At 41.8% G+C, this 14,469-nt stretch overlaps 1 protein-coding gene across 1 annotated transcript; it reads right to left on the bottom strand.

The window, feature by feature from the left end:
* Nucleotides 1-983: 983 nt before the first annotated feature.
* Nucleotides 984-9,420, bottom strand: eef2b (eukaryotic translation elongation factor 2b). Its single transcript, XM_071490846.1, has 14 exons — nucleotides 9,281-9,420; nucleotides 7,535-7,749; nucleotides 6,208-6,389; nucleotides 5,868-6,079; nucleotides 5,570-5,748; nucleotides 5,187-5,292; nucleotides 4,612-4,864; nucleotides 4,295-4,490; nucleotides 4,031-4,154; nucleotides 3,624-3,866; nucleotides 2,943-3,296; nucleotides 2,630-2,812; nucleotides 2,151-2,283; nucleotides 984-1,661 (listed from the first exon to the last, which is right to left on the bottom strand). The coding sequence occupies exons 1-14, from the start codon at nucleotides 9,281-9,283 to the stop codon at nucleotides 1,468-1,470; spliced, it is 2,577 nt and encodes an 858-aa protein (XP_071346947.1). The 5' UTR covers nucleotides 9,284-9,420; the 3' UTR covers nucleotides 984-1,467.
* Nucleotides 9,421-14,469: the final 5,049 nt, after the last annotated feature.

The raw sequence follows: 14,469 nt of genomic DNA, 5'->3' as shown, positions 1-14,469 counted from the left end.
CTATTTTTTGTGTTCTAAGAAACCAAATAGTACTTATTACTTACTGGAATATCTGTTGGTTGTGTAGTCACAGCTCCCAGCCCAAGTATATAGTCATCCACATATGTGGCTGTTTGTCATAACTGGTGAGCTTTAGAGGTGCTGGTAGGTGAATTTTGATACCACAGGACAGAGCCAGGAAGTTGATGGGAAGTTGATGTACAGTGTAAACTATGAGGGACGGGGTCCTCTGTCCCCCTGTCCTCTGTCCCTTGTGGCCTCAGTCTTGTAGAGGGACTCTTTAATAGATCTACTAATTTGTTGTAAAGTTGTGTTTCAACTGTCAAGTTTCTTTCATTTTTTCTCTTTCAAGTCATTAAGACAAAGAAAAACCTTTGGTAAAGTAGTGGTATTATTCCCTCTTAGCAGCACTATAAGGCTGTAACCAAAAACTGTTATAAATTATTATTATATTATTATCAATATAACTGAGTTTTTTTTCTTTAATGATTGTTTGATTTTTAAAATGTCAGATAATAATGAAAAACATCTATTACTATTATAAATTAACATGTTCTTATTGTTCAATTTGTCTGACCAACAGTAAAAATCCCCAAAGTCAAGAGTTTCTATCTTCTGGGAATTCTGCAAAAATCACATGAGGAGCTGGTACCAGTGTGCCTTAAAAAAACAACCTTAAATGTTAAATCTTATCCAAATTGTTGCCAATTAATTTTCTGTCAATTGACCAATCAATTAATCACCTAATCATTTCAGCTCTAGAGTACTGGTTGGTGTCTGGGGAAATAATGATTTGTCATATACAGCGAGGGTAGGAAGGGGCCCAACAACAAATTCTAGCCCCAGGGCCCCAATCTGGCCATGGAGAGTGATAACGATCTCATCTAACCCAGAAGCTGTTTAGACTTATTTCCCAAAATGTCAAACTATTGCTTTAGTTTCTACCTGCTGACTGGAGCAATAACAGAACTTCAGGAGGCACATTTTCATCATGAGTTGAATGTTTTTATTCATTACATCCACTGAACAGCTGTCCAATCCAGGGAGTTTGACTTCTGTAACACTTTATTGTGATTTCCATGGTTTCATCTGACCATGATCCATTTAAATATGCATTATTGCAGCAGTATCACAGTGCACTGTACAGGCCCATCCTGGCAGATGAGGAGGGTGAAAAGAGACTGATGTGGAGGAATAGAAGAAACAAGAAATTGATACTACAACTGCTTTGATCCAATTGTTGCCCAAAACCCTTGCCCTAGGCACTTGGTGTACTGTAGCTGTGAAATGAAAAAAGCATCACTGCTTCCACTAGCCTACAACGAAAGCATAAGCTTTGTTTCTGCTCTGGACTCAAAGTCAAAACAATTTATGCAATGTATCTTTAAGCCTGTGCAAAGATTTAAAGTGCCCACGGGGTAGGGTTTAGAGATTCATTTGGTATTTTTTTTAATCCGGGTTCAGTGTTTACAGTTTGTCCAAGTAGTTGTCGAGGGCGGGAATGCCCTCTTTCAGACCTTTGCGTTTCCTAATTTCAGCGATAACTTGGAAGGGTCTGCTGGCGGGGTCGTTGGGGTCTCCCTGGAGAATCTGCCAGTGGTCAAACACACATTGAGGGAAGGCCTGGCCGCCAGTGTTACTGCGCAGGTCAGCTGTGAACCCTGGAGGAAAAAAAATACAGCTATAAATAGCACTGTTTCAAATTGTAGAACATCCTAGTCTGCCAAGAATGTGACTCTGATGCACATGCAGTTGGGATTGCTTCACACTTCCATAACTTTTGGTTACAAGCTGGAAAGTCAAAGAAAGAGCTAATGAACCTGAGTATGTACGAACATGTTTGAGTGGTTTTATACACCACTCATCCCTTTCAAACTCTGGTTGCTTAGTTATAGAAGAGCTGGGATCTTACAGACACTTCAAAGATCGATCCAATTTACACTTTAGACCTTTGTAGCAGTTTCTCCTTCAGTGATACTTTTTGACTCATGAAGCCTTCCCACATGAGTGCTGCTCTAAAATTACTAACCAAGACCCAAAAATATAAACTGGATTAATTTACTCTATTGGGTCAAACTACTGAAGATTAATCAGGAAACTAAGAGTTAGATCCCACCACCAAAGATACAGACACTGGGGCATGCACTCACCAAAGGACTCGTTGACAGGCAGGTAGGCTTTCACCACAAACATTGGAGTGCCCATCACTTGGGATTCCTCAAACACGTGACCTCGTTTCCTGTTCAACACACCGTAGATCCCACCGACCACCTGCTCGGGGCACTGTATAGGCGAGACGCACAGCAGTCAGACATGCAGCGTAAACTGGCATGAGATAGTTGACGAGCATAAACGGCGAGGCGGTTCTGTAAATCTCCATAAGTTTTGTAAAATTTTCAACCTTTTACAGTGAGAGTTCATGACGTTTTCCATTCTTGTTATATATTTTTAATGGGAATTTTAAGCTAAAAGTGCCTTGTAAAGAATGTTACACCCACAAAAATGTTGACACTTAATAACTGAAAAAATATGATTCTATCTGCAAAGCATGTGACAATCAGATTTAGACTTCTACAGAACAAACTGGGGTTCTTGGGTTTTTCACTTTACTTTACGCCTCCATACGTACCTGTATTTCCACCAGGTAAACAGGCTCCATGAGACGTGGCTGAGCGGTGAGCTGGGAGGCGTACAGGACCCTACGAGCTGTGGGAATAATCTGTCCTCCACCACGGTGGATGGCGTCTGCATGCAGTGTCACGTCATGAATGTCAAAGCGAATTGCGCGCATGTTCTCCTCACACAGAACACCCTGCAGGATGAAGACAGCGACTGCAACATTATTCTCAGGGGTAACGCAGTGTACAATAACACAAATACATCTGATTACACAGAGTTTCAAATTGAAAATGTAACTGGAATCAAAATGAATTGGCGCCCACCTCTTTAGTTGCCCACTGGAAACCAGCCACCACGCTGTCCTTGATCTCGTTGAGGTACTGAACTCCCTTTGTCATGTCTATCAGCAGGTTGGGCCCTGTTCCATCTGGACCGAAGCACCAGATCTTCCTGGCTTCTGTCACCTCCCACTCATACTTGTCGGCGAGGTAACGAGCACGAGCCTTGAGCTCCTGCCGAGAGGAGACCTCCCCCTTCTCGATATCTTCAGCCAAGCCGTCGGGGAAAGGGCGGGACTTCATGAAAAGACGATTGTGCTTGTTGGGGGACTTGGACAGACACATCTGGTCTGATTCTTCCGTCACTGTCTCTCTGTAAGATACGACTGGGTCTGATTTCTGGAAAAGGAGGAAGGAGTCAGAAGTGAGAATAGGGGTGGTAATAGTTTCCAAAGCTCAGGTCTCACCTCATACCAAATATCTATAAATTATGGTGTTTTTAAGAAGTGTGCTTGAATCTCCTTTTTTGTGGACAGTCTCAAAAAATGATTTTTCTTTACATGAGATAAAGAGTTTTTACAACAAATATCCAAATGAACAAGTGAATAAGCTTGATGTGTTTTTTTCACTTTATGGAACTGGTTTGTCTCGTGTAAATAAATCATTTTCAATTCATTTTTAATTTGGCTTCACAACCTGGTCGGCATCTCTGTTCTGCTGCCTCACCTTCAGTGGAATGCAGGCGTGGTCCTCCTCCAGGTCTTTCAGGCAGATCTCCAGGTGCAGCTCTCCCGCTCCAGCGATGATGTGCTCCCCGGACTCCTCAATGATGCACTGCACCATTGGGTCGGACTTGGCCAGGCGCTTCAGACCCTCCACCAGCTTGGGCAGGTCAGCGGGGTTCTTGGCCTCCACAGCAACTCTGACCACGGGGCTCACACTGAACTTCATCACCCTCATGTTGTGGGACTGCAGACAGAGCCAACGATGATGACAGATGAGGATGAGTTGTGCCAACAGCCAGCAATAACTCAGTATAAATAATTAATGCACCACATTGTGTATGTGTGTGTGCACGCCTGTGTTTAAACTACAGGATGTGACCATACAGGAGAATAAAAACAATACACTACCTGTTCAAAGGTGGTAATGGTCCCTGTCTTAACAAGGAACTGGTCTACTCCAACAAGACCCACGATGTTGCCACATGGGACATCTTCAATAGGCTCCACATACCGGCCCATCATCAGAATGGTCCTGGGTGGAAGAGGAGAGGAATGTGTTGATAAAAAGTTGACAACAAATTTCTGAAAACACAAGGAGGGGAAGAGAAGCCCTGGTCTTTGTCCTTGAATCATCTCAGGCCTCTGTGTAGTTCCTAAACGAAACAAGCTCACCTCTGAATGGGTTTGATGTAGAGGTCCTCTTTCTTCCCAGGGGTGAAGTTTGGCCCCATGATGCGCACCTTCAAGCCAGTGGACACACATCCAGAGAACACGCGGCCAAAGGCGTAGAAACGACCCTTGTCGCTGGTTGGTACCATCTTGGAAATGTACATCATCAGAGGAGCCTTAGGATCGCAGTTCTTGATACCTGAGCAGAGAGAATATGAAAAGCTCAAAATCTATTAAAGTGACCATTAGCGTGCTCCTCGCTGAATGATGTCTTCTCCTTAGGGTGAAGGTGCGTGCTGCTGTTTAAATGTTCTACTGACCCATGGCAGCCTCGTCGTCTCCAGGCCCTTCATAGAGCAGCTCACAGCGGTATTTCTGTGCGGTGACGGGGGAGGGCAGGTGGATGGTGATCATCTGGAGCAGGGCCTCTCCAGCAGGCAGCCAGCGACGCATCACAGCCTTCAGCAGGGGTTTCCCCTCCTTCTCCTTGTCCTCCGAGTCCAGTTTGACGTCAAGCTTCTCAATGAGTTTGGCTGTCTCATCCTTTTTGAAATTCATGATGGCATCAAACACCTAAGAGGGGCAGCGAGAGAGGGCACAAAAATAAGACATCCTTTATTTTTTTAAAGGCCTTGTGAATAGAGTTTTTATTTATATGATCGTTATGTTATGATTACATAAGTTTTTGTTTTCAGAGAAATTAACTGGTGCAGTGAATGTGTTGCTTTTAGCTCATTCATCCTACTGTCCAACTGCTGTCCTCCATAGTGTATTTTCATGCTACTGGGATAAAGGGAGGGGCTTAAAATGAATTTTCAACAATATGTAAATTCACAGTATTCATAAATGAAGCCTTTATTGGACAGCAGGTTTATCACAGTGTATTTCCAGTCACCTTAAAAATGGGGTCCAAAACAAGCTGGCAAAAGGTGCGTGGAAGTTTCTGACCATCGGGACCTGTGGCGGTCTTACTGAATTTGCCAGCACTTGGATCAAAATATCTGGAAGAAGCATATACAGTAACATTTAAAAACATTATGACATTCACATATCAGGCTGACATGTTGATCATTATCTTGTTTCATGTGACTGCTAAACATTATGATCATTATCTAACAATGTACTCCAGAGCATGGTCAGTATGCGATGACACCACTATTGGGTGCAACAGGGGACATTTCTGACCACACCCAGCATCACTGTGGCCAACCAGCGAGGGCAGCGAAACACCGCTTCACAGCCTGGTATTAACTTTCTCTTTTATGCGCTCATGTTTACCTGTCTCCCCACAGTTTCTTCATCATGTCCTCCACTTTCTTACACCTCTCTGCTGGTCCCAGCTGAGCATCTCCTTTAGCAGTGAACTTAGCCACATACATCTCGGCAAACTGCTTTAAGGTGAAAGCCCAGCCGTGGAGGCCGGAGCCAAACCCAACTGTACCGATAACAGGGTCAATCTGAGAGAAAATAAAAACCCCAGTGTTCTTTGTACGTACAAATAAAACATGGCATTTTAAATGTGCAGTAACATTTTCAAGCCATTTTAGTGCATAAACGTGTGTTTGCGGTGCAATACCATGATGTTCCCCATGGGTCCCCCCTCATCCTCTCCATAGGTGGAGATTATGACGTTGACGTTCTCCACAATACGCTGGAAAGTCTGGAAGAGCTCATCTGGCTCCAGCTGAAGCTCAAGCAGAGCCCGGTCCATCTTGTTCATCATCAGAACGGGTTTGATGCGCTCAGCGATGGCCTGACGCAGGACGGTCTCGGTCTGCACACACACACCTGGCAGAGGAAACAAACCGGGTGGAGTGAAAAGCGAGAACATGTGTGTGTGTGTGTGAGTGAGTGTGTGTGTGTGTGTGTGTTGGTAGGATGGGAAGGCAAAGATGTGAGGCTTTATGTCATTTTACCTGAGACACAGTCCACCACCACCAGGGCTCCATCAGTTACCCTGAGGGCAGCAGTGACCTCAGAGGAGAAGTCAACGTGACCCGGGGAATCAATCAGGTTGATGAGGAAGCCGTTTCCGTCTTTACTCTGCTTGATAAACGCCAAGTCGTTCTCTCCAAGCTCGTAGTACATGGAGATGGCTCTGAGTAACAGAGAGGGGACAGTGAAGGTCTGGGGACATGTTCACTGTTTGCCTATCACTACCACTTCATCTTAAAGATCAATGCATAGTAAACTGTGGGTTAAAAAAGGTGAATTATGTGAGTTGAATATATTTCTAATAAAATTTCTTGAACTTGAACAATATCAGTTAATACTTAGTAATGTGAGTTAGTGTCGGTGCTGGTGCGCTGTCTGACTTCAGACAGAAACATCTTGGGTGCATTTATAAAAATGCAAAGTGTCCTCTCTAAACGTCTTTGAAAATGATATCTAAATAAAGGAATAGCTGTACTAAAAGATGGGACTTTAAAATGGCGACCTTAGGGATCTCCTGGGACAAACATATGTTCTGATTGTTCTACTCACTAGATAAGAAATAAAATTCTACCTACAACCTGAAAACTAAACAAATATTGTGATAGTGAATCGACCTATCACGTGCTCCGGCACGGTCCAAATTAGCAGACAAGCAAAACAGCACGGCAGAAAGTAGAAAAGGCTCAAATATAATTCTGTCAGACCAGAAATAGAGGGAGCATTTCAGTATTTCATATTAATAAGTAATTGCTGTAGTTTTTTCAATTAGCAACTGGCTGGAACAAAACAACAGGTGGATTTGAAAATGAAAGACCCCGAGGACTCATTTTCTCTGGTCAGAGTCTCACTATAGGTGATGTCCTCTTACAGGAACACGTTCAAACAGTTTAGGTTATTTCACGTGACAGATTTCTGTCTGTGCTCTTCTCACTTGTTAGATGTGGACAGGGATCAGGTGAAAAAAAAAAAGTGATGTTACATGTTTGCGTGCACCAATCAGGATTTGGCAATATTTAAATCTAATGGCCGTTGTGGGGTTGTTACCTCATGTTGTCAATCAGTCTGATCAAACCCCACCCACAGTCCTGATGAAGGAGATCAGATGAATTTTTGAGGGTTGAACTCTTCAGAAATAACACCTTAGCTTGTTTTTTCCCTCTAAATTAAAGCTTAATTGTTGCACATTTAGCCCTGAATATTTACTGTCAGAGAGAAACGCTTCAGACTTCCACCCAAGTTTTCTGGACCTTTAATAGTTTGCACAAAAACACAGAGCCATTTCTAAGCCCTCTCTTCTGAACCACATACGTTGATTTGATGGTGATGCAGCGCTCCTGCTCGTCTTTGCGCGTGTCTGTGAAACGGGTCTCTCCGGCACGGGACGAGGCAATGATCCCCGCCTTGGACACCAGGGAGTCAGTCAGCGTGGACTTCCCATGATCCACGTGGGCAATCACAGACATGTTCCTGATGTTGGACTTCTTGTCCATGATGGCACGGATCTGATCCACAGTGAAGTTCACCTGGTGTGGGGGGTGGGGGTGGAGGGGAGGGGGGTGGGGGGGGTATTCATCCATTTACAACCAGCAGAGGTTAATCACATTCATCATATGTCTATTTATTTTCTGCCCACGACCAGATCTCTGCAACCATTCTAAGCAGAGTTATAAAAAGAAAGACATGTTTGAAACTGAATCCATCAGCCTGACCAGGAAGAGTGTGGGCACCACATGAAGACTTTACCTCCTGGTTTCTAACCAAGCAACAAGATCAGGAACTCGTGAGTCATCACTCACATGCTGCAGCTGAATGGGCCGAGCTGTACCATTTCACAATCACAAGGGAACAGAATCTTTAATTTCATACCTTGATTTACTCTCAATATGTTATTATAAAGATTAAGCTGAAATGTACATAAAATTGTGAAAAAAATATTTGAATTCCTTATTTAACATACCAAAAATATGCACTATATATTAATCAATCTGCCCTTACATTAATGATTAAGGGAATTCACCAGTTTAACCAGTAACCAATACCAATTTATAATTTGATGTGTAACATATGAGGGGGGCAGTTCCCTAAGATCACAGTGTAGAATAAAAGTGAGACCTGAAATGTATTAATAAAAGGGATGTGTGCATAAATTGATTTAAGATCAGGAAGGCTTTTTGTGATATGTTCATCACATACTCTGGTTGAAAAATATATATTTTAAATTTCATTATAGACCTATGTGGGCTTTAGTAGACCTATAATGAAATTACTTACTAATATGAAAGAAACAAGTGCAAAAACATTGATCAAGTGTTATTTAACATAATCCTAGCTGGTTAAATACATTCATCTTACGTAATAAATTACAAACATATCAAACATTTGATATACAGACATTCACTGACACAACCAAGCCCTTTAATATCATCGAAAATAGTTCATTTTAAGCCATTTTAGGTCACCCACCACCTTGAGACCTGTAATGAAATGCGCTGCAGCTCTGTCGCTGACGTCTTTCAGGCCCATGTGTAATTATATATTTTGTCGCTTCTTCTGTGAAATGGAGTGACGCAATCTCCTTAAATCTGGTGAACAGCTACAATTCATGGTAAATGCGAGATTCGCCACACGAGCATTAGACATGTCACGACCATGTGTTTTCTGCTTCACATAACATAGACATGATATCTGTGCAGTCACGATATTAAAGGCTTTGCTGGGGACGTCACAGGGAGGCAGAGCGGGCCGTGCGGTACAGGCCACAGCCCTGCGTTATCAGCTGCTGCTGCGCATGTTACAGCAGATAACACACAGAGCCTTCATCCGATCACATAACACCTTGCATGACACCAGGCATCGGCATCCATTTCACACACACACACACACACACACACACACACACACACACACACACACACACACCTGCGCAGCTTGTTGCGCTGAGACCGTTATAACTGGACATGTCGGTCGGCGGAGCGGCTGACAGCCCGTCTTTCCCCTGACACGAACGGATTAAACACACAATTATGAGCGCAAGTAAGCCTTGCATCGACTTACCATTTTGACTGCGGGTCGTCGGTCTTCGTGTGTGACGGTTTATTGCTGTACACACTGCCTCTGAGGACAGGCAGTCCTGGTGGCGACAGGAGAGACGCTGCTGCTGCTGCTGCTGCTGCTGCTGCGGCTGTCGTGTAGTGGCGCAGCACAGAGGCTGCAGCAGCAGGGGCCGCTGCTGCGCCGCCGCCTGCTCCCAGATCAGATTTCTATGGATGTTTTTATTACTATCATAAAAGACAAATGAAAACATACAGGATGAAATAATAGTAAAATGAAATTGATTTTAAAATGAAATTTAAAAAAAAAAAATCATTTTTCATGAATGTGTGCACACTGCTGTAGACTCTGTAGTCTCTGGTTGTAAGTGCGTGTGAGAAAGAAAAAGAGGAATTTTCTCTTCTTTACGATCAATTTTGTCTATGTATATATTATTTTTTATCATATGTTGCCCTACAAAGGCAGAGAGAAAAGTTGAAGTAAAGAATATGTATGTATATATAATAATAATAATAAAACTACTACTACTAATAATAATAATAATATGACCTGTAATATACCTAATAATAAGACTAATAATAAAACTACTACTACTACTACTAATAATAATATGACCTGTAATATACCTAATAATAAGACTAATAATAAAACTACTACTACTACTACTAATAATAATATGACCTGTAATATACCTAATAATAAGACTAATAATAAAACTACTACCAATAATAATAGGACTCATGATAATAATACAGAAACTAATAATGAGACTAGTAATTGTAGTAGTGGGTGTTGAGCAGGATCGTGGGGGCAGTAGGTGGTTTGCAATCACAGATGCAGACTCTACAGTTGCAGAGGCAGAAATATCTGCAGAAAGTGACGGAGAGAGAGACAAGTAAGCACAAAACCACAGGAGAGAGAAGATGCTGAGATAGTAGCATGCATTAATGAAATATGAATGTGTGATTGTGTGGGAGCTTCACATGAAGTCCCCCAGCAGCCTCTGTCTATAGCAGCATAACTAAGGGATAGTTCAGGCAAGCCTGAGCCAGCCCTAACTAAGCTTTATCAATAAGAGAGGTTTCAGGGCTACTCTTAAATGTAGAGAGCGTGTCTGCCTCCTGAATCCAACCTGGGAGCTGGTTCCACAGAACAGGAGCCTGATTGCTGAAGGCTCTGCCTCCCACTCTACTTGTGAAAACTGTAGTAACTACAAGTAAGCCTGCATTCTGCGAGTGCAGTGTTGTTATGGGGTAACAGGGTACCATGAGCCCTTCAAGGCCATTAAAGGCTTTGTAGATGAGGAGGAGGATTTTAAATTTTGCTCTGAATTTTACAGGGAGCCAATGAAGAGGAGCTAACACAGGAGAGAGAAATATCTGTTCCCATAAAAAAAATAAATAAATAAATATATATATATATATATACACACATATATATATAAGTAAAAATTTCATTCTGTGTAGCCAAAAAAAGTCCGGAAATCGTGGTCCGGGACACGATTCAATAGATTAATTTTCATCACCATGAGCACGAAAAAGGGTGACACCAGGTTGGAGAGAGATATAATCTCTTATCCTAGATCCTGTCAGTGCTCATGCTCCAGCATTTTGCATCAACTGGAGAGTCTTTAGAGACTTGTTGGGGCAGCCTGACAGTAAGGAGTAAGGAGTTGCAATAATCCAGCCTGGAAGTAACAAGCGCATGGACTAGTTTTTCTGCATCTTCAATGTTATATAGGTGGAAAAACAGCCAGTCCTTGAAATAGTTTTTATGTGGGAGTTAAAGGACATATCCTGATCAAAGCGCAAGCTTGAAGTTTAGCCAACTGATCGGTTTCATTATTGACAGGTACAATTGGATATTGTCTGCATAACATTGTAAATTTATGGATTATTTCCTAATACTATTTGCTGCAAGAAACATATTTAAGAAGAAAACAGAAGCTGTCTTGTGTTTTGTTGTAACTGCACATTTAACATACCGTTTCCTTAGAATTTATACATTTCAATGGTATAAAAAAAAGATATATGGCAAAATAAAAAGGTCCACAAGTTAGATTACTGCTTTGCAGGACGGTATGTGTCTGACATTATTCTTTGACAAATATTGACAATGTATATGTTTCTTTTATTTTGTAAAAAAATTTAATTTAATTTGTGATACAATATTATTTTGAGTCAGTACATATCCAGTTGGTTGCAGTCACACACCCATCTCTAGTTTCTCTGTACTGGACAAAGCGCCAATTTTACCTGGAAGTCAGTTTACCAAAATAACCCAAAATTGCATTCTGAACAACATACAGCATGCAAGAATAAAGAAACATCAAAATAAAAAAATAAAAAATAAAAAAATAAATACAGATTAATTCTTTCCAGGTTTCACATGATTTATTTGTCTGCTTTCCTGTTAAAGGAAAAACCTAGCACACACATTTATCTTGCCTGCTCAGAAGACAAACTGTGAGGATGCTCAGAGTCATATCTTGGCCAAACAGCTGCTGAGCGTTCAAACACATGCAGCCCAGTTTCTCTAGCAGATGAGTATAAATCAAGTAGCCTGCACATGCCTGTGTCTTAGTTGTGTTCAGACAAGCATCACAGAGAGGGATCCACTCCTTCTGAAGACCACAAAGAAATAAATGGAAAGACAAACTGGCTATTTCCAGATGAAACGCCTATTGACACATTTGAAAGAGTTTACCCACTATACACTGGTTAATTTAGTATCAGACTCAGCTTTTCTGGCTCAGCTCTGCAGATCAGGCAGAATTTTTATCAGTCTGTCAGCTTTGGCTGTAAAGCTGGGCTTAATTCAAACTCAATGAATATTGCATCTCCTGAAATATGCTGCAAGTCCGATATCATTCTACACAGGGCAACTTTGTAAACATTTAATGCAGGAGATATTCATCCACACCCATGAATTATACACAAATATGAAAAAAATGGTTTCTGAACTTTAAAATTCCCTCTAAGGAGAATCCTTAATGGTTAAACTGTTCATTTTTTTAACGTTATCTTGGTTGTGTTTGTCTGTTTTTCCATGATTTTTTATCACTACAGGATTTTGAATGAAATAGTAGATAAATAAACATACCTAAGAGAAAGGGAGAAAAATGGACAGCCTGTCCATATCTGCCTCTGTGTTTTACCAGGTGAAATTAGACAATAGGGTCTATCTGTTGTGCCTTTAATGAAAAGGGTTGGCAGCTCTCCTTTCCCTTTGTCAAACCCTCTGTGGATGAAGTGGAGACTGTACCGTTTCGAGATGTTGCAGCTTTCATCTGCCAGCTGAGGGCAGAGCAGGACAAAGCATCTCAGGGAGGAGGAGAGAGTCTGAGCTGGGGCATTGAAATAAGAGTGGAATGAGGATAAGCAGAGTAAAATGCCATTGTGAATGTGTACATATGGACATGCACAAACGTGTACGTGACGGGTAATTGGATGTTTCCTATTATCCCACTGGACTCAATTCCACATGCTCAGAGGAGAAATACAGCTCTGTAATGAAAAATTCATTCTTCACGGACAGCAGGCACATAATGGGCTCTCATAAGAGCAGATGTGTACCTGACATCACAGTTTATTATAGAGTCTTTTATTTACAAGAATACACAAGATTTTTCTTTGACTATTAAACCTGGGGAAGAGATTCACAAAAGGTCCCAAAAATTGACTTATTTTCAATGGGTTTATCTCTTTCTAGAGTAGAAAAGTGTTAATATAGTGTTAATAAATGAATTCTTGTCCAGATGCTCTTCAACTGTTTTCCAGAAGGAAACTGTCCTGATGAAGACAAGAGGAAAGACAAAACATGATATAACCAAGTAGGATGGGTTTTTTTAATCTCCTGGAAATGCTCAGTTTACAATTAATACCCACTTATAACTCATCTGTAAAGCATTAAGTAATTTCAACCATGAAAAACCCATTCATTACAACGTATAAACCCTGTATAAACTGTGCCTTATTAGAAAGTAGCACTGCCTTTAGTTTCTCCAGAGCTTTACAGAACAAGCAAAATGAATTAAAATTTAAAGGGGGGGGGGGCTTAAAGTTTGTGATGAAAGCAAAAAAATCTATCATTTCTGTGGCCATTTCAAGTGATGCTGATGTTTTTCTTTTCATTGCAATACTGCCATGCACTGTGTCACGTTTGCACCAGTGGAGCTGACCTACTAAAACAGTAACACTTGGAGCAGATGCTGTCTGTTACCAGGTGTCTGCAGTCACTCAAATAGATGAGGACAGAATAATTCACCTTAAAAATAAAGCCTGTTTTATGGTATATCATAGTTCTTCATATACCTTTTGTACAGGTGGTGTCTCCTTGAAGCTTCCCCCTGAAAGATGTTGACTGCTGCTCTACTGCTTTGGATGAAAACAAGCTTTTATAAACACCAAAAGTGGAGAACGCCCTTCATTCACCCCAAATGGTTTGGATAAGAGATGATCTGATTTGATATAAGTGGCAAGAAAACATGCAAAACCACACACACACACACACACACACGCACACACAGGCCAAGGACTAGTGAGTATAAGAGCCACTGTCCAGGATGAAACAACAGAGATCCAGGAGTACATCAGGAAGATGCCCCCCAAAGATGAACTGCTAAGTGAATACCTCAGACAGCAGAAACCCGATGATGAGGAGGAGGAAGAGGATGAACCGTCATGGAGGGACAAGCCCCTGCACGGCATGTACCACTGACAGATTGAAGAAGTGGCTGATATCAAGAAATCCTACCAGTGGCTGGAAAAGGCTGGACTGAAAGACAGCACAGAAGCACTAAACATGGCAGCACAAGAACAGGCACTCAGTACAAGATCAATAGAGGCCGGGGTCTACCACACCAGACAGGACCCCAGGTGCAGGTCGTGCAAAGATGCCCCTGAGATAGTTCAGCACAAAACAGCAGGGTGTAAGATGCAGGCAGGAACAGCGTACATGGAACGCCATAACTAAATGGCTGGCATAGTGTACGGGAACATCTGCACTGAGTACGGGCTGCAAGTCCCAAGGTCAGAATCAAAAACACCTCCTAAGGTGGTTGAGAACAAATGAGCTAAGATCCTGCGGGACTTCCAGATCCAGACTGAAAAACTGGTGATGACTAACCAATCAGAGATCATGTTGGTCGACAAACAACAGAAGAAGGCAGTAGTGATAGATGTAGCAAGTGA

This window comes from Trachinotus anak, unplaced genomic scaffold, assembly GCF_046630095.1.
Source record: "Trachinotus anak isolate AG129_WGS33_773 ecotype Australia unplaced genomic scaffold, CSIRO_AGI_Tana_v1 ptg000012l, whole genome shotgun sequence".
NCBI classification, from domain to species: Eukaryota; Metazoa; Chordata; class Actinopteri; order Carangiformes; family Carangidae; genus Trachinotus; species Trachinotus anak.
The sequence above is the reverse complement of the archived record's forward strand: the minus strand, read 5'-3'. Positions and strand labels throughout refer to the sequence as shown.

What these genes read in the sequence shown, in the direction of transcription:
- eef2b (XM_071490846.1), bottom strand. An exon ending in TTTACCTGGTGGAAATACAG is followed by an intron (nt 2,284 to 2,629) that starts GTACGTATGGAG and finishes TCGCCTATACAG; the next exon opens with TGCCCCGAGCAGGTGGTCGG. An exon ending in GCCTGTCAACGAGTCCTTTG is followed by an intron (nt 1,662 to 2,150) that starts GTGAGTGCATGC and finishes TTTTTCCTCCAG; the next exon opens with GGTTCACAGCTGACCTGCGC.